The 20856-nt window shown below is 44.8% G+C and overlaps 1 protein-coding gene across 6 annotated transcripts in view; it reads right to left on the bottom strand.

Moving 5' to 3' along the window:
• Window positions 1–20856, bottom strand: part of MARCHF3 (membrane associated ring-CH-type finger 3) — a 148827-nt gene that overhangs the window by 5662 nt on the left and 122309 nt on the right. For all 6 annotated transcript variants that reach the window (XR_004525866.2, XM_073802469.1, XM_073802468.1 and 3 more), the window contains one exon: window positions 1879–2088. Coding sequence is in view for 5 of the 6 variants with exons in the window: in XM_073802469.1 (XP_073658570.1) it covers window positions 1879–2088 (210 nt within the window). In the remaining variant the exon portion in view is untranslated. The remainder of the gene's footprint in view (window positions 1–1878; window positions 2089–20856) is intronic.

Genomic DNA, 20856 nt, shown 5'->3' on the forward strand with positions numbered 1-20856 from the left:
TTCCAAAGCGCTTTCCCATGGGCGCTTTCACTTCAATCTCGTAAGACCAGGGGAAGTTGGCAGGATGGGTATTAATCTCATCCCCACTTTACAGATGAGGACACTGAGGCTCAGAGAAGTGAAATGACTTCCCAAGGTGGTTCAGTAGTTAGACAGTAGTAAACAGACAATTTCTTTCTTTTCTTTTTTCTTTTTGTTGGCCACGCCACACAGCTTGTGGGATCTTAGTTCCCCGACTAGGGATTGAATGTGGGCCCTCAGCAGTGAAAGCTCTGAGTCCTAACGACTGGACCACCAGGGTATTCCCTAATTTCTTATTTTTTTAATTTTTTTGTAGTACGCGGGCCTCTCACTGTCGTGGCCTCTCCCGTTGCGGTGCACAGGCTCCGGACGCGCAGGCTCAGCGGCCATGGCTCACGGGCCCAGCCGCTCCGCGGCATGTGGGACCTTCCTGGACCGGGGCAGGAACCCGTGTCCCCTGCATTGGCAGGCGGACTCTCAACCACTGCGCCACCAGGGAAGCCCTTTAATTTCTTATTTTTAAGCCTCTTCCCATCACCGTGTCCTTGTGGCTTCTGAGTGAGCATGGTTGCTTGATTCACAATGAATCAGGACACACTTTGGAAGCATAGACATTTAAAGGAGACAATAATAGTTTTGCCTGGGGGCTTCATTAGGCTGGGAACAGAATGCCTACCTTAACCAGAGGACTCTGATAAAGCTCCAAGCATCGTAAACACTACCTGTTTACCAAGGCTCACGTCATGCCCCCTCACTGAGACTGAAATGTGTCCCCCACTTATTGTCTGAAATTTCCCCGAGAGGAGGCAAAGAGCTGGACAAGAGGGAAACGCGATGAGCAGGGGGTTGCGTCAGTGTGGCAGGTGGGTCAGTGTGGCAGGAATGGCAGCTGGTGGCACAGGACTCGGGAGACAGAGCAAGGGAGCAAGTGTGAGCACCAGAAGCTTCTACATGCCGACACTGTGCTGCCGGTGTGGGAATGGGACAGTCTAGACAGGAAATACATGTTGAATAACAATGGAATGTTCTCGGATTAGAGATGAGCAGGCACAGGAGAGTCATGCCAGGAAGCAGGGGGCCCGGTTTCTGAAAACCTTCTAGAGGATCGTGACATCCTTCCCTGCAGGTCTCAGAGGGAAGCGTCAAGAGACGGCAGATGCTGCGCTTTGTGGGCTCTGCCAACTGGTACCCGAGCAATCACGGGGTTAAAACACTAAAGAACCAGAGAGGGTTAAAGATTTTCCCCTCATATACAGCAGGAACACTTATTGGGAAATGGTTTTTCTTTAGTGACAGCTTCTCAGCTGGATGAATTAGTGTTTTTATGGGCAGCAGAGTCAATATCCCAACCCGGAATAATCATCAGGCGAAGTGCAGCTCCATGTCCAACAAGGACTTTAGGCCGCGTCAGGACATAAAAAGAAAATAACCAGCAGGAGGATTCACGATCTGTGCAGGCAGCGACAGCAACGGTGGCCAAGTGCATCATTCACCATACATCACAATCCCGGCAAGAGAGAGGAGCATGGACGAGAGAGAAAACGCCAGGCCTCCTAACAGATGGAGTCCTTGGCTACGAGAGGAGAGGGATGTCTGGGGTGCATGTCTTTGAGGAACTCTCAGAAGCTGGGGCTTTTTCTTTACTTCATCTGCTCTTCCCAGCAGTGCACATACACACACACACACACACACACGTTCACGTGCAGTAGTAAACCGAATCCCACGCTCTCGCCAGCATTTGAAGGTCTGTCTGCTCCCGGGTGGGTGAGATGAGCTACAGGCAAGAGGGGAGGCTGTGCCAGCTGGGGGGCTGCCAGCTCCCACCGACCTAACTCCCAGGCCCTGGGCCATACTTACTAGTGTCCAAAAGAGGTAAATAGTGAAGAGTGCGACAGTGAGTGCAATTAGTCCGACGGCTTCGAGCCGACTGCTAAAGTGCAGGTGGTCCACGGCGCCCCGTAGGCAGAGCCAGCCCGAGATGGTGGCCAGAGGAGTGATGAACAAGAAGCACACCATGTCTCCAAACAGAGTCCGCTTCTCGTGCTGGGGGCCTGGATTTCTGAGCCACTGCCAAGGGAAGGGAGACAGAGAAAAGCAAGGACAGGGTTAAATGCCAGGGAGGAGTGAAGACACACTACTCTGAGGTTGTCCTTGTCTACAGCATCTGGAAAAAGGCACTTCTGACCTGTTCTGAGATCACACAGAAGCATTAAGGGCTCATTCCCATGCCCTGTCCCATGAACAGTAGTGATTATGATGTGAGTGTAATATGACACTAGTGATTATGATGATAGGAATAGTAATAATAATAACAATAAAAGCATCCTTGCTGTAGGTGTCCTGCTGGTTTTGAAAGAGTTCAGTGATTATTATTATGAATCACAGTGACCCTATGTGGAAGGCAGAGAGGACCTTATATTTGGAAGGTAACTGAGGTGCAGGAGGTGCTGTCAGCTGCCAGAGCATTCCTGCGTCTTGACCCTGGGAACGTGTGCGGGAAAGGGTTAACTCAGCAGGCCCAGGTTGCTCAAATCCTGCACGTTCCCAAGAAAGACCTGTTTTTTAAGACTGCCTCCTAAGAGAAGAGCTCTGAGTCCTTGTGATAATGTGCCTCATAAGAGCGTTTTTGCATGCCTGAGGCCTTGGGCCACATGGTGCCAGTGTGAGCAGATAGTTTATGCCAACAGTGTGATTTATGCTGAACACCTATTTTTGTTGTAGGGGCTGGAGTCTGAGTAGCTTGAGGTCTTTCATGCAGGTGCTGCATGTCTTTTGTGACTCACCCCAATAAGCACCCTGAACACTGGGGCTCGGGTGAGCATCCCTGAGAGATAACGCTTTGCATACGTTGTTACAGATTGTTGCTAGAAAAATTAAGCACATCTGTGTGATATTACTTGGAGGGGACATCTGGGAGCTTGTGCCTTGTTTCTCTTGGACGTTGCCCCGTGCACTTTCTCCCTTTGCTGATTTTAATTGGTATCCCTCTGTTGTAATTAACCATACCATGAGTCTAAGAGCTTTTCTAAGAGTTTTGTGAGTCCTTCTAGTCAATCTCTGAGCCTGAGGGTGGTCTTGGGGAATGAGACTCATCTGACTCCACGCGTCTTGTAATGCCCCTGCCTTATGTTTTAGGACCCTGAACCTCCTATGTAGGACCGTCTCTGACATCTTAATTGTGGTGCCATCTTGGCTGAACCAACTCCAGAAAGGGTGGGGAAAACGTCCGCTTGTTGAAAGACTAGAGATGAGCATTCCTGCAGGACGGGAAATAGCGTTGCTGTCCTCCCACTTGGGGAACTGCTAAATGTCTGCTGAGATGTTTTCCATTCTAGGAAATGTCATGCTTACATGTTGGAGTCAGTGCATAGTGGTAATGAAGCCAGGTGGCTTTCCTTTGGATTAGCATGGAAATGTGCCCAAGTAATTTGACATTCCCATCTCACTATCCCATGTAGCGATGACAGAGGCCAAGGAGTCCAGGGAAAGAGTGAGGTCACACACAGTTGACAGGGTGAGGTGGGAGAGACACTGGCTGGCTGGCTTCCATCTCATCTCGGGGACTAGCAGTGCTGTGGGCTGCTGAGCAGATACCCCAAGGGGCCAGCACAGCATTTCCTACAAAACCATTGGTGGGAGGGAAAGGACCATGACAGGGGAGACAAGAGTGGATGGAAGTGACTGGAGAGAGGGGGAAGGCCAGGCTCGGGGCAGAGACAAGAGACATACGAGCTAGGAAGAGGGCGAGCAAGTTGAGGAAAGAGCTGTGTAAGGGCCAACACAAAAGCCTCAAAGAGTGAGCACAAGAGATGGGGGGTCAAAGGCACAGAAGACAGTTTTCTGGAACGTTCCCTCCCTTGAATGTTTGCCTGAGGCGAATAGTAAATGACCCCGTATGCCTAAATTACCCCTTTCCAGTGACAATCCACTTTAAAAATGGGCTGAGATGCTGAAAGAAGTCACCTCAGCTCAAAAATGGAGCTGAATACATATTAAAACATAGATTATATTAAATATATATATTTATATTTAATATAATTAATTAAATTAATTATTTAAAATAATTTAATTATTTAAAATAATTAATTAAATATAATTATATTTATATAATTAAATATAATCTAAATATATATTAGATTAAAACATAGATTATATTGTCTGTGAATATAAACACAGTATTATACAAATTTAATACAATACCAAAATGATCAAGTGCAAACAGTATTAACCCTGCTACGTGTTGTCATGCTACCTCAGACATCTGGGCAGCTTCAAAGAAATTCAAAGAGCTCTTAGTTATTAACGTTTTCTTATCTAAATACTGGCATTATCTCTGTGAAGTGGAGAGTAGAAATGAGGCCTTGTTATCCCAACTTTACAGAGGCTCAGTGAGGGAGAATGACTGCTCCAGGTGATACTGAGAAGGGGATCAGAATCTCTCCACTCTTATTCAGATGTCCTGTCAGTAAAATATTTGTAAATTGAAATGCAAGACATTAAAGAAGTCCAGATTCTTTAACAACAGTGCCGACCTAGCAGCGGCCCGACCCCCCGCGCCCTCCTCCTCACCCCGTGACAGCTTAGATTTTCCCTGGAAGCAGATCTGGGAGCCTGGCCTACTTTTCTCTGTGTCCCCACTTGTTGGAACATAGTAGGTTCTCAATAACTACGTGACAGATGTGCACAGACAAGCTTATCTCATTGGCTAAGACTCCCCCCAGTTTCTGTTCCTTGGGAATTCTGAGTACGTTTTATTAAAAATAACTTAGCGCTTTATGTGGCCCTTGACATTGCTCATTGAAATGACTCAGGAATGCAAGGAGGTAATTGTGGATGACTACTGAGCTCTGATGTAAAATACATTGCAAAGGCAAACTAGAAATTGCTATTGCTTGTTCCCAGTTTCCAATTTTCTAATTGTTCTTTGATCTTCTATATTCCTGAAAAATTTCCAGGCCACTTTTTATGTCCATGACCACCAGCACCTGGATTCTGCACCTTATTAACACTATACATGTTCTTCTCTGGTTCAGTTCACCCTTTGTATTGTTTGCTGCTGGGTCACATTTAGGTATGAGGTTCTTCAAACAGGTACTGCTATGTTAAAATCTGCGACTTCTTCAGGACCCTAAGTATAATTTATCTCCTACACAAATGCAGGCCCCATGAATAAGACCACTGGTAATGTCTGTTGTTGAGGAAAAATTCGCCCTGTGCCATGGTAAGAACCTCTGCCAAAGTATCCAAATAGGCTAATGCAGGATATTTACACAAACAGAGTTTATAACAGAGAAAATGGGATTTTGCCTCAAGTTTCCAGCAATAGGGCATTGTCTAACTACAATGTGGAATTTACTTAAAACAGACTACTATAAAGTAATCTGAAATGGTAATGTATATTTTATATTTACTGACATGATATATTGCTGAACAGGAAAAGAATTCTACTAGACAGAATGTAGAGTATGATCCTGTATCTGTAGTGATGTATTTACATACACATGGACATTTACATAGATGTAGTGAACTTACATAGACAAAGACCAGAGGGATACCAGCAAAATAGTTGCTGCTCTTGGAGGTGGAATCAGAATGGTCTTTAATTTTTTCCTTTTTGTATGTATATTCTTGTTTTCTAAAATGAACATGGATTACTTGTGTAAATATATATATATATACATCCAGAGGGAGAGAGGGAGGGAGGGAGAGAGACAGGGAGAGAGGAGGGAGTCAGGGGAGGGAGGTGTCTAGTGCACTGCAAACTACAGCAACAAAATAAACTATTACAGAGCCAAGGCTGGGGCAAGCCACTGCTAGCTATTTGGAGTGTCTTATGCAATGTCTCATTGAATCTTCACAATAACCCTGTGAGGCAGGTGCTAACATTATCCCCATTTTACAGATGCAAACACTGGGGAGCAGAGTTTAGTAACTCACCTAAGGATAGATTGCAAGTGGGTATTAGAGGTGAGCTTGAAACCAGCCTCACTTCTGTTCCTTGCTCTCCATATTTATGTTTTCTTTCTGCACCAAATGGCATTTGCATGTGCGCGTGGGCGTGTGTGTGTGTGTGTGTGTGTGTGTATACGCCTGCACATGCACACACTAGATGTTTTGCAGATTTTCAGCTTGGTGGAATACGGTAAGTCCTGCTGTTTTATTGGTACATCAGATAACTGAATGGTTGGCTGGCCAGGATGTTATCATGGTAACTTTATAAAATATTTTTAGGCTGCTGTTCTGTTCTATGTTAATTCTTTTACTCAATCACAATAAGGTCCAATTTCTAGGCATTTAATCTCCGCTACATTGTCATGCATTTTAGCTTAACTCTTTTCTAAAATTAATTAATTAATTTATGGCTGTGTTGGGTCTTTGTTTCTGTGTGAGGGCTTTCTCTAGTTGTGGCAAGTGGGGGCCACTCTTCATCGTGGTGCGCGGGCCTCTCACTATCGCGGCCTCTCTTGTTGCGGAGCACAGGCTCCAGACGCGCAGGCTCAGTAATTGTGGCTCACGGGCCCAGTTGCTCCGCGGCATGTGGGATCTTCCCAGACCAGGGCTCGAACCCGTGTCCCCTGCATTGGCAGGCGGACTCTCAACCACTGCGCCACCGGGGAAGCCCTAGCTTAATTCTTAAGAGGCAAAAGGTTGATCTCAATTATTGTTCAATTACATTTCATGCTTTTCTATGTCTTCTCCGTCTCTTAACAGTTATACTTATTATATAGAGAGTATTATACCTATTCTGTAGTAGCATCTTCATCTCCCACACATTCAGTAAAGAGCCTGCTGAGGCAGAATGGCAGGTCTGTTGGTGTGTCCGTCTTCCCACTGACCTGAGGCAGGCCCTTACCTTTATGTCACTGGCATCCATAGCACGTTCAACGTTCACAAGGTTGAATGAATGACAGTAGCTTAAGTTTACATGTTTACTCAGACCTTACAATATGCCAAGCACTATCTTATCTGCTACATGTAGTAACTGATCTACTCTTCAATAATCTTTAAAAGAGGTACCATTATTATCATCACCATTTTATAGATAGGGAAACTGAGGCTCGGAGAAGTTAAAAAACTTGTAGAAGTTTGGCCTTGGCTTTGATCTGTGTGGTCTAGCTCCAAGGACTGTGCTCCTATTATATCATCATTGTCAATAAAAAAAAAAGGAAGGGAAGGGGAGAAGAGCGGGTGGATGAAGGGGGGCGGAGGATTGCGCCTTAACTGGTGTTATCAGTGCAAAAAGGAATATTTACTTATCCTGCTGCTTGTGGACAGCTTTTGCAGCTAAAATATCATTCTTGAAGAGTCTTTAGTTTGACCTTAGTACTCAGCTTGTACTTGGTGGTTAGCTGTATTTTAAGAGCAGAGGTCTGTGATGGAGAATGCTAATTTGCATGGCATCTTTCACTTGGCAGGTCCACCCATATGGCTTCCAGGGGATCTGTGGGCAGCCCAGGGCACCTTCCTGCCTTTTGTTCTCTGATTCCATCAAAAACATAAAGCGGACAGAGACTGTGCTACTGAAAGCCCTGGCAGTGAGCTGCCCTTTTTTGTGGCGACCTCATTCCAATCACTGACTTGTTCCCGAACCATGAGATTGATCTACTCTTGGAAGCAGGTACAAAAACAACCAACCAACCAACCAATGAAACAAAACAGAAACCTCCACCATAATCAGCAGTATAGGGCCTGAGACAGCAGAGGGAATTAAAGCAGCATTCCATTGCCAGGGACACAGCATCATTCACTGGCTGTAAATGTACATCCAAGGTGAGCGAGGCACTAGTGGTTACTTTCAAGGTGGGTTAACTGTGGGTTCAGTTCTAATGACAGTGTCAGTTTATTAAATCCCTTACTGGCGGGTAGAGGTGAGAGGGTGCAGTGCTACAGGACATTAGATCCTGCCTCCCAGACTCTAAGTTAATCGGCTTAAATCTCCAAGGCAGACAGGACATCGGGCAGGTCAGTTTGTACTGGAACCAGATTACACTCTGGTGGCTAATAGCTTTGATCGATTACAACCTTCCCCATGAATCTCCTTAATGAGAAACCATCATGAGAATGAAAGAAACTGATAGAAGGGGTAAAAGTGATAGAATCATAACAAATTTATGGAGTAGAAAAAAAAAGGCATGATCTCAGAATGTTTACTCAGAATGTTTATCTGCCTGAGCGTCTCCTGTTAATCTGACACTTGGCAGAGTTATTTACCAAGCGCTTGCCTTTCTTGGGACAGGGCTTATTCTTAAAGTCCAACACAGCCTGCACTGAGCTGTCTTACTTTCCTGGAGAGCCGCAATGTGAAAGGGGCAGTGCGAGGATCGGAAGACATGTGACAGGTCCTCTGCATGATTTAAAACTGAAGATGGGGCTTCCCTGGTGGCGCAGTGGTTGAGAGTCCGCCTGCCGATGCAGGGGACATGGGTTCGTGCCCCGGTCCGGGAAGATCCCACATGCCGCAGAGCGGCTGGGCCCGTGAGCCATGGCCGCTGAGCCTGCGCGTCCGGAGCCTGTGCTCCGCAACGGGAGAGGCCACAGCAGTGAGAGGCCTGCGTACCACAGAAAAACCAGAAAAACAAAAACTGAAGATGAAACCTGAAAATCATGCAGTTCAGTTAACTTGAAACAGCAGAGAACAAAACCAAACAAACTCCCGCCAGTGTTTTAAATCCCCCAACTCCGCAGTCTGTCAGTGAATTTCCAGGACAGCTGAAGCTGCTCAGGTGATTCTGATTCCGGGGGAGCTAAGGAGATGCTCGCTCCAGACATCCATCAACCCCGACTGGAAACAACGCACTTCAAATGAAAACTTCACAGACGATTTGCTCATGACCCTAAATGCCAATCTCGAGCCTCGGCCTCTTTCCAAAGCTCCAGCAGTCCACTCAACAGCTCCACTTACATGACTAATAGACAACGCAAACTTAATCTGTCCACAACCAAACTCTTGCTTTAGCACGGACCTCACGACCTTTCTTTTCTGCAACCCGAATCAGTAAATGACATCACCAACCACCCAGTCACTTTGTCATCCTGTTTCCTTTCTGTGTCTTACCCTGCACATCCAGCCCTTCTGTAAGTCTGGTCGGCACTCTTTCGACATACATCTGGAGTCTGTGCACCTCTCTCCATGTCCACTGCTGCCATCCCGGGGCCACCATCACCTCCTACTTGGGAGGCAACAGCCTCCCTGCTTCCACTCTGGTCACCTCCTAGGCCAGTTCCAAAACAGCAGTCACAGTGACCTTGTAAATATATAAATCAGATCATGTTGCTCCTTTGCTTAAAATTCTCCGGTGGTTAGAATATAGTTCAAACTGTTTACCTGGGACCACAAGAAAACCTGACCTCACCTCTGCCTTCCTCTGTGTCTCTCCTACTACCTCTCGCCCTTCATTTTCAACTTTACACGTGGCTGTTCTCACATGGGGAATGGGCTCTGCCCATATTTTATTTTTTTTTGTGGTACGTGGGCCTCTCACTGCCGTGGCCTCTCCCGTTGCGGAGCACAGGCTCCGGATGCGCAGGTTCAGCGGCCATGGCTCACGGGCCCAGCTGCTCCGCGGCATGTGGGATCTTCCCGGACCGGGGCACGAACCCGCGTCCCCTGCATCGGCAGGTGGACTCTCAACCACTGCGCCACCGGGGAAGCCCCTACATAGTGTTTTGTTGCTACAAGGTGAAAACCCTGTAGTTTCTGTTCAAGCTTTTTTTTTCTAATATGTAAATAACCGTGGAATATCATCTATTTTTCCATAGGTCATGAAATAGCATGAGAAATTCAGTAAATTATTCAAGGTCCTTTGTACTGTTTTCATCACAATTACTATCTTCTTTTTTCTAGAAAAAAAACTACCTTGAAATATATGAGAAAAAGACAATACCAAGTGTCCACTTAAAAATTATACAACTTGGGGCTTCCCTGGTGGCGCAGTGGTTGAGAGTCCGCCTGCCGATGCAGGGGACGCGGGTTCGTGCCCCAGTCTGGGAAGATCCCACATGCCGCGGAGCGGCTGGGCCCGTGAGCCATGGCTGCTGAGCCTGTGCGTCCGGAGGCTGTGCTCCACAGCGGGAGAGGCCACAACAGTGAGAGGCCCGCGTAGCGAAAAAAAAAAAATTATACAACTTGGGACTTCCCTGGTGGTGCAGTGGTTAAGAATCTGCCTGCCAACGCAGGGGACGTGGGTTCGAGCCCTGGTCCAGGAAGATCCCACATGCTGCGGAGCAACTAAGCCCGTGCGCCGCAACTACTGAGCCTGCGCTCTAGAGCCCGCAAGCCACAACTACTGAGCCTGCGTGCCACAACTACCGAAGCCCACGCGCCCTAGGGCCCGTGCTCCGCAACAAGAGAGGCCACCGCAATGAAAAGCCTGTGCACCACAACGAAGAGTAGCCCCTGGGCTTCCCTGGTGGCACAGTGGTTGAGAGTCCACCTGCCGATGCAGGGGACACAGGTTCGTGCCCCGGTCCGGGAAGATCCCACATGCCGCAGAGCGGCTGGGCCCGTGAGCCATGGCCGCTGAGCCTGCGCGTCTGGAGCCTGTGCTCCGCAACGGGAGAGGCCACAACAGTGAGAGGCCCACGTACCTCAAAAAAAAAAAGAGTAGCTACTGCTCGCTGTAACTACAGAAAGCCCTCACGCAGCAATGAAGACCCAACGCAGCCAAAAATAAATAAATTTAAAAAATATATACAACTCAAGTTCAACCAAAAATATGTACTGAGTGCCTTTTATGTGCCAGGTATTTTTACTGAATTTAATAACACCAGGTGGTAGTGTTATTCCCATTTTGAATTAGGGTATTAAGCCTCAGTGAGGTTAAGTGACTTGTTCGATGTTATATGGTGGAGGAGCCAGTATTTGAAATCTGCAGCCTACTGTTCTTTCACATCTTCCCTTCAGCTTGCTTTTGTGCTACATAAAACCTTGATCCTAATTTTTGTTTGCTCTCACAATGGATAAGGTTGGAGAAGTAGCACTGAGCAGAGATAAAACACGTGCTTGGAAGCAGGAGACAGGATGCTGCTTCCAGGTGCCCCCTCTTGGTTCCCCCTTATGCTGTGTGACCTTTATCAAGTTCCGTCACCTCTCTTGGGGAATGAAAAATGGGGGCTCTCCCTCAAAGGAGTGGGAAGGTGCAGCTTTGAGGGGAGTAGTGAAAGCCCCTCTCAAGTTGTCTTAACTTCCCACTTTTGTTCAAAACGTCAGCTGTAGAGTGGATATGTCATCTTTCGGCCCTACTCTCTTCTGAGCCCCAGGCTTGTGGATCCTGCTGCATACTAGATCTCTCTCCATTTGTGTAATAAACATCTCACACTTCACCAGGTCCACAATGCCACACTGGATTCACAGCCACCGCCCTAACTCTCCAAACCAATTCCGCTCCCAGGTGGTTCCACACCAGTACATGGCAACACCCACACCCAAAGGCTCTTGTGAGCAACCTCCGTGCCATCCTTATCTGCCTTTCCTCATTCCCCGCCCCCTCTACCCAATCCATCAGCAGGTCCTGGCAGTTCTGAAACACATCTTGAACACGTTCACATCTCACTCTCTAGGGCCACTACTCTTTTCCAAGCCACGCTTGTCTTTCACCTGAACCATGTAATAGTCACCTCACTCTTCTACTCCTGTTATCCTAGAATCCAGGTTCTATATATAGAGCAGCAATATCACACCACTTCTCTTGCTTAGATTTCCCCAGTGGCTCCCCATAGCGCTTAGTCTAACGCCTTGCCGTGGCCCAAGAAACCTGCGTGATGTAGCCCTGCTGTTTGTACCCAGGGCTCCACAGACCCCAGGGGGTCCAAGGAGAGGATTCACGGGATCTGTGATTTTACAATGGGGGGAAAAAATCACACCTTTATTTTCACAGCCTCTAATTGAAATTTAGTATTTCATTGAGTCATGCAGAAAATCTTAGTGGTATGAGCAGTACCTGTGACTTTGTCACCTAGAGAAACCACAGACATTTCATATCACATTACAACTGTTTCAGACAAATTGTACTTCGTAGTTAGTTATTAGATCTGCTACAAAATGTGTTAAAGCAGCACTTATATTTTATGTCGCAGCTTTGTCTTTTAAATATTTTGATAGCTGTATTATAATGTAATTGGTCTTCTTTGCATTCCTATGTATTTTTGTCTTATGTAATGAAAAACATGATTATGAGAAGAGATCCATCCGTAGGCTTCAACAGACGGCCAAGGAGTCCACGACAGAAAAGTTGAAGCACCTTCAAATCTAGCTCCTTTGACCCCTCAAACAGTGCTCCTTGGCAGTGTTTTTTCCTGTTTCAGAAATACCGAACTGGCCTGGCTCAGAGCCTTTGCAGTGGCTGTTGCTTCTGCCTGCTACTCTTCCCACATCTGGTTCCTTCTCATGGGTCCTGGGTTCACAGGTCACCTCTTCAGAGAGGCCTTCACAAGCCCCTACCTTCTCCCTCTCTGGTCATCCTTTACCACAAGAGCTTGTTTCTTCCTTTATAACTTGTATCACCATCACAGATAATCTTTTTATTTATTTACTTGCTTATTCTGTCTTGCTTCCTAGCAGGTAAACTCTATTAGTACACAGCGTTCTTCTGACCTGTTCACAGTTATATCCCCATTTCCTAAAATATTTAGTTTGTGCTTGATAAATACTAGCCAAAGAAATACACAAATCCTTCTTAACCTGGGGATCGCTTTGAGTAGAAATCAGATGGGTTTAACTGAAATGTATACATATAGATATAAAATCACTTCCCCGACTCTTCTGCTCAAATCCAGTAAAGTAATTTCTGTCACAGACACATGCTTAGCAGTTGCTCTGGGCCTTCACAGCTGTGATCTGGCTGAAGTGTACATCATATTCAGGGACACCCTAGATATCTGTGACACTCCCTGGAGTCCTCGGGCCGGTAAGCCAGTTAATGGACTCTAATGCTCCATAGGTATTATATTTGTGTCTGGAACATTATAATTTGGCTTCAGCATTATTTAAACAAATGCTACACACACTCACACCAATGGTTTGAAATTTTCCAAGGATAAGATTAGCAGCATAGCAGGATTAGATGGCAAAATAATTTTATATATTCACTTGCAATTTCAGATATAAGTAAAATGCAAATCATTTGGCTCTAATTAGTTTAGATCATCACTGTGTGATCACAGCCAAATGGAGACTGCTTATCCAAAACATGAGAAGCGGGACTTCCCTGGCGGTCCAGTGGTTAAGACTTCGCTTTCCAATGCAGGGGGTGCGGGGTTCCATCTCTGGTCGGGGAGCTAAGATCCCACATGCCTCGTGGCCAAAAAAAACAAAACATAAAACAGAAGCAGTATTGTAACAAATTCAATAAAGACTTTAAAAATGGTCCACATCCAAAAAAATCTTAAAAAAAACAAAAACAAAGTATGAGAAGGTACTGCAGAATTATGTGGCATATGTGATCCATGTAAAGCCGGAAACATAAGAAGATGAGATAAACAACCAAGAGAGGATGAAGAGAAAGAAAACAGAAATTTGCAGAAGAAATTAATCAATAAAACGCATAGGGCCAACAATAAAAATGACTACTCTGGGAGCCAATGGAATCATACCATGTAGTCTACTATAAACAGGACACATACAGCAGCTCCCAGTTCCTGGAGCTCTGCTTCCTTTTGGCTCTTATGGGGCCCCTGGTGCTCCAGCTGGTAAAGCTGCTGGCATCTAACACCCTTTCTGCTGGTCTGTGGTTGGAGCCCAGGTTTCCGGAGCTTCAAATAATTACTTCCAGCAGAAAGACAGGATCATGGGGTAAAAGATGCCAGGACTGGGTACCAAGTAAGAACCCCAGTTGGAACACTGTACAGAAGATGAGAATATGATGAATAGCATGAATAAGGATAACACATCCCTATTTTAAGAATTGGGGATATTTAAAGGAATAGAGAGGGAGAAATCAAATTCACAGCCAGGTCCTCAAAATGGGACCACATTAAAAAATCTGTGTCCCTCAGATGTAGTGAGAATGTGAGTATGAAAGCTATCCAAGCAGAGTGTGGTGGAGGGATTTCACTGAAATATGATGCATGTGTAAAATACAGGATAGAAGAGACATTCTCACCAGGGCTATATATTCCCAAAGTCAGCAAGGATGGGAATACTGTGAAAAGAGGAACTTTCTGCTAGATGGACAACTGTGAGAACAGAGGAACTTTTACGTTCACAGTGCTTACAGTCCAATGTTTTGCTGCCAAAAAGTTCCCCAAATATTTAGGGCCTGTCTGACCTTGCTGACGTTAGACACATCTTAGCAACGAATGGATCTGGAATCTCTCAAGGCTCCACCGAAGGCAATGTCTTAAGTTCATGAGTTGCAGTATTTGCCGGAACCTCTTTATTTTTGTTGGACATTCCTGCCCTCAGATTTCAAGGGGAGCCCACCAGCATTCATGTAATTTGGATCGTGCTATGAACGTCATGCTCATGTTATCTAAGTTGTTCATGATTTGTAAGATTTCAGACATGCCCTTCCTTAGCCTCCTCACATCCAGGTGAAAGAGTCTCCCCCTCTCTGTCCAGGCTCCCCCAGCCACTCCCCTGGACTCTTCAGATACCCTCCATTAGGTATGGGGCCCGGAATATCAGACCACCAGGTAGAAATACGCTGCGGTGTCACGTGAGGGGAGGGTGATGGTTTCCATCTTGCTGGCATTACTTCTTTTGATTATGTTCAATGTTTGTAGACCATTTTGCTACAAATCTCCCAGAGCTGCCTTCAGGGAAGACATTCTTAATGGGTAGAGGCAACGGCTCCCTGACAGGGGTCATGACGTCAGGGACTGGCATTTACAGACGGGCAAGCCGGAGACTGGCTGGATGAACACAGCTGCTGCTGCCTGTGGGAAAGCTCGACTCCAATCGGGAGACACACATGCATTTTTAGCATGAGCGATCCTGAGACATGTGCCCTCATGGCAGAACCAAGCCAACCATGGAAGAACCCAAGTTAATAACTAGCCCAGTCCCGTATACGTGCAGAACTGAACCAGCAGCCCTCCCATCAAGACTAGCAAATCATATCCGCTGTTGTGGCACCCCAGAGTTATAATGTGGCCTCCTCACAGAAGAAGGAATTTACAGTGAAGGGTTGATAAGTTTCCCTTACTTTTCACGCTTAAAACATTTTAAGGGTGCAAGAGACACTTTTGGAAAATCTACATGTTCCCTTGCAGCTTATATAACTATCTATCCTACTAGGTCAGGGGTCTTTGACCCTGGGCATAGGGCTTCAGAAAACCTTTGTGACTTTATTTGAACACTGGGTGTCTGTGCATTTCAGGGGAGAGAGTTCAAGCTTTGATCTGATTCTCAAACATATTTGCGGAGAAGAAGCACTGTTCCTGGTATCTTCTTAAACTGTCTTAAGACACTCTTTGGTCTAATCCAACTCTCTGAGCTTTGATGAATATGGGAATATGGGCAGTAGGATTTGACTGCCTTCTGAGAATCCGTAATCTCTCCTTAGACCCTGGTTTAAGAAAAAAATCAACCTAGGGCACAAACTATAATATTTAAAAAATTAATTGTGCAGTTGTAGGGCAGCAGAATCATGAAAGCAGCCCAATTAAATTAAAGGGCTTAAAGGAAAAAAGGACTTTTCCTGGACAAAGATGGCTAAACTTCAGACCACATAAAAAAAATCAATGCACAGATGATTTCCACACAATAAAAGAGTAAAAAAAAGCGAACAGGGTTTCATCACATAAATTGTGATAGGGAAAAGACAAAACTTTAAAAGGGAAGTACACCATCCACACCTCTGTGCTCGTTTTCTCCTTTCTAAAATGGAGAAGGTTGTACATACAAATAGTAGAACACGAAAGTGCCTAGAACAGTGGCTCAGGGTAAGGACTCAGTAAATGGTAGTATATTAAGGTAAATAGGATGTTGAGAAGGAGTCAAGTAAAAATGATAGCAAGGAAGGCTAAGATACGCTTTCTATAAAATCTGACACTGAACCTTGCAAACCTTATGCTACGTGAAGGAAACGAGTCACAAAGGACCACGCGCTGCAGGGTTCCATTTATAGGAAATGTCCAGAATAGGCAAATCATAGAGATATAGAATAGATTCTTGGTTGCATTGGGCTGGGGGGAGGGGGCGGGGGCGGGGATGTGAGGACTGGAGAGTGAAGGCCGAAGGGTGTGAGGTTTCTTTTTAGGGTGATGAAAATGTTCTAAAATTGACTGTGGTCTCCTCCTCCAGGGGCTCATCTCATCTTGAAGTCGCTTGTATATATTGTCACTTCTAAGTAGGGGAATTCTTTTTTCAATTTTATTTTTTATTTTTGTAATACTTTTCGTTTTCCCACACATTTAAAAAATTGAATTATAGACACTTCCCTGGTGGCACAGTGGTTAAGAAGCCTCCTGCCAAGGCAGGGGCCGCGGGTTCGAACCCTGGTCCGGGAGGATCCCACGTGCCGTGGAGCAGCTAGGCCTGTGCGCCGCAGCTGCTGGGCCTGCGCTCTGGAGCCCGCAGGCCAGGGCTGCTGGGGCCGCGTGCCTGGAGCCCGTGCTCCGCAGCGGGAGAGGCCACCGCGGTGAGAGGCCCGCGCACCGCGGCGAGGAGTGGCTCCCGCTCGCCGCAACTAGAGAGGGCCCGCGCATTGGCGAAGACCCAATGCAGCCATAAAAAAAAAAAAAAAAAAATTGGACTGTAGGTGATTTACAATGTTTCAGGTGTACAGCAAAGTGATTCAGTTATACATATATATGAGTGTGTATAGAGATATATATATATATACACATATATGTATATCTATATTCTTTTTCAGATTCTTTTCCATTATCAGTTATTACAAGATATTGCATACAGTTCCCTGTGCTACACAGGCGGTCCTTGTTGTTTATTTATTTTATCTGTAATAGTATGTATCTGTTAATCCCAAATATAGTAGTGTGTATAAATTAATCTCAAACTCCTAATTTATCTCTCCCCCTGTTTACCTTTTGGTAACCCTAAGTTTCTTTTCTATGTCTGTGAGTCTGCTTCTGTTTTGTAAATAAGTTCATCTGTATCATTTTTTAAGACTTCACATATAAGTGATATATGATATTTGTCTTTGACTTACTTTACTTAGTATGATAATCTCTAGGTCTAGAGTAAGACAACTCCTAAATTTTTTTTAGCACATATAAAAAGTACACAAATCATAAATAAGCTGGTTTGGATTCTCCCAAAGTTTAAAACCCATGAAACATACAGATCAAGAAATAGAATATTCCTAGAGTTACAGAACCCTCCTTCCCCTCCCATGCCCCCTTCCAAGGGAAATCACTATCCTGATTTTTAATATCCTAGATTAGTTTCACCTACTTTTGAACAAGAACTTTGCCTATTTTTGAGTCACCAGTACATACACTTTAGTGTCTGGCTTGTTTTGCTTAACATTATATCTGTGAGATTCATCTATGCTATTGTTGTAGTTGTAGTTCATTTATTCTCATTGCGTATAGCATAATTTATTTGTCCATTCTACTGTCATTTCTGTGCCAAGCCATCCTGAAGCCTGAGGAAAAATCAGTAATACTGATCCTGCTTTTATTTAAAAATTTGATATTTTGTTCATCATGGAGTTTTTGCATTACTTTTGATTGACAAAATCCATCACACTAAAATATTATTTATCTTGAGTATTAGATTTTTGGGCACCATTTAAATTTTGCTCCTGAGGTAAGGGCTTCACTTACCTCACTCTGGTTCCAGCCCTGTCTGCTAGAGATGGACACATGGATTTTATACAGTTTTTGGCAAGTATAGGTAGTGTTGCTCTGAACATTGCTGTACATGTTTCATGGTGAACACAGGTATGCATTTCTGTAAGTATATACCTAGGAGTGAAATTTCTGTAGACAAATTAAAAAAAATTTTTTTATTAAAAAAATTGACTGTGGTGATGGTTACTGAACTCTGTGAATACACTGAATGTCACTGAATTGTATGCTTCAAATCCGTGAACTATGTGGTAAATGAATTGTATCTGAATAAACGTGTTTTAAAAAATCTGAGACCGAAAAACAGCCTTGGTAAAAGTGACTTGAAGTGTCTTGTAGATTTCCCTACAGACCCCCCATCCCCACCGCCGGCATGAACCCTGTTTTGTAGATATTTCTTTCCGCCTTGCCATAGCTTCATCCAACAGGGTCATTCTTCAGACATATGCATCTGTCAGGTACATCTTACAAGCAGTCGAAAATGTGTATATTTTGATGAACGAATGACTTCTGGGTTTCAACATTAAACTCATAGCTTTTAAGCAGATGAGCCAGTGTTTAGCAAAATATTAGAGCCCTTTTCTTACTTTCATCTCTCAGGCCTTGTCTCCCATCATCGGCCAGCTTTAATGCAAAGATCTAGCCTTTGGAAGTAAGCAAAGTGTTAGGAGGGGCTGCATAATTTTCTAGGATGGTGAATGTTTTCTCTTCATCTGCTGATTTCTGCTTTTATTGACTCTGCACAGATATGTCCTTAATGCCTATAAACTCTATTTTACAACTTTCCTGCTATTCCTACCTGTCAGCAGCATTTCACGTATACTACACTAGCCATTTTCCCTCAGAGCCCTAAAAGATTTTGAACTTCACCATTTATGCCAACTTTCTGTCTCTAATAGGGTCGCTGGAGGTGAAGTGATGATAAAATAATGAGTAGAAAATATTTCATTTTCTTCTTTTAATCTGACCTCAGTCTTCACAAACAGATGTTTTACACATTTTAATAGGTGGCACACCGAAGAATTAAGCCTGCTTTTCAGTATTCTAAACTAAAAGCTTCAAAAGACTTTTTTTCTCTTTCATGTTAGACACACACAAACATAACTTTGCTCTCATGTATCCATCACAGCATAAACCTATCCCTCTAGCTCTGTAATAATGGATGGCAAAGAAACAGTTTTATCCCAGACAATCTCACGGGGTCCCTGTCTCTTCACGAATGAAGTCAGGCAGCCGTGAGGCACCGCACAGGAATGTAAGTTTAGTGAACAATATGGAGGAGGAAAGTAAAGCGACAAGACCTGACAGGGTTTTTCTTATCTTTCCCCAAATCTGCGGCACCTGTCAAGAAAGGGAAGCGAAGAACCGAGGCAATTACATACATAATTCAAGAGAAAAACCAGGGTTCTCCTTCATGAGCTGCAAGACCAGTGTCACCTATCCGAGTTATGTAGATGACAGTCTTTAAAGAAATTTACCTCGCGTGTGTGTACCACCATATTATGAGCGATTAACCTTCACAACCTGTTCCTGAAAGAAGGGAAAATGCTCAGACATTTTGAGTTCACCAGGCTTTCTAATAACATCTCTCCCTTAGGAGAGATCTCAGAAGAAATGGGTGACATAATGACTCACGGAAATGAAGACGCAAGTGCAGAGAAAGAGTAACTGGATGGAAAGGGAAAAAGTCAGGGTGTGTAAAGTCCCTTGGAAATGAAGAATGAGTTTTCTGGCTTCTAATAGGGTGGTGTACCTAAGAGCTTTGTTTCCCCGAGACCAGGGTATCAGGAGCACAGAGAAGAACTGCCATTCCACTGTCCCAGCACCCAGGAGGCTGGCACAGCTCGTTGTGGTTGTGTTGTTTTAATGGACTTCACTTCTTAGAAGTAGTTTTAGATTCACAGCAAAATTGAGTGGAAAGTACAGAGAGGCCCAATATACCCAGTGCCTCCCCACATGTACAACCTCCCCCATCATCAACATCCTCCCCTCAAGACTGGTACATTTGCTACAGTCGATGGACCTAGATTGACACGTCATCATCACTCCAAGTCCACAGTTTATATTAGGGTTCACTCCCGGTGTACATTCTGTGGGTTTGGACACATGTATAACGACAGGTAGCCACCATTGCAGTGGTGTACACTGCCCTAAAAATTCTCTCTGCTCTGCCCGTTCATCCTTCCCTCCCTGCTAACAGCTCTGGATTTCACGGACGAAGCCAATGTCAAGAGGAAATCAGGGCTTTAATCATCACTTTTTGCATTCTCCCCCTTTTAAGGAACATTTAGTCCCTTAGAAAGGCTGGCTGTCCTCGCTTCTGTGTGTGCTTGCACCTGTGTGTGTCAATAAGCAAGTGAAAGAAAGTAGTCTTGAGCCAGGAAGGAAGAAGCCAGGTATGGTGGCAAGTGCATGGACTCTGGAGCCAGAGGAACCTGCATTCTTCTGCCTTCTCTGCTTACTAGCCCTGTGGCTGAAAGTCTTTAAGATCTCTGAAGGGTGACATTTCAGAATCCCAGCTTCCTTATCTACCAAACGGGATAATATCCATTCTAGGGATACCCGAGACATTGAAATAAGATGACTATATAAAGTGTATAGCATATAATATTTCCCCTCTGCCTAGGAAATGGTTAAATAATTAAAGAAGAGAAAACTCTGGAGTGTGAACATCTTAAGGATAAAAATAGATGGAGTCACAGCGAAATGAATGAATGCCCCAGGATTGGAGTGTCATGTCAAGATCTGTGCCTGTGCTAGAAAACGAAGATCTTAGCATAGATGGGCAAAGCAGGGTGTTATTCAGTGAATAAATGACCACTGAGCTCCCACTGCTTAACTGAGGATACTTCTCCACTTGGCTCATTCGAATATAATTGCCCATTAGGCAGCATTTAACCATAATCATGTACTGCTCACAATATTTCACACCATTATGTGTTTAAAAATGTGTATGCTTTCTCTGGATTTAAAAGTGTCAGGTGTTGGCACTTACAACTGAAAAGGCAAGAGCAGGGCAGGCAGAAGCCCTCAGCGGGGAGTTTCATGCATATTTGGTAACTCTGCACCTGAAGTCTGCAC

The sequence above is a fragment of the Tursiops truncatus genome, chromosome 3, assembly GCF_011762595.2.
Source record: "Tursiops truncatus isolate mTurTru1 chromosome 3, mTurTru1.mat.Y, whole genome shotgun sequence".
NCBI classification, from domain to species: Eukaryota; Metazoa; Chordata; class Mammalia; order Artiodactyla; family Delphinidae; genus Tursiops; species Tursiops truncatus.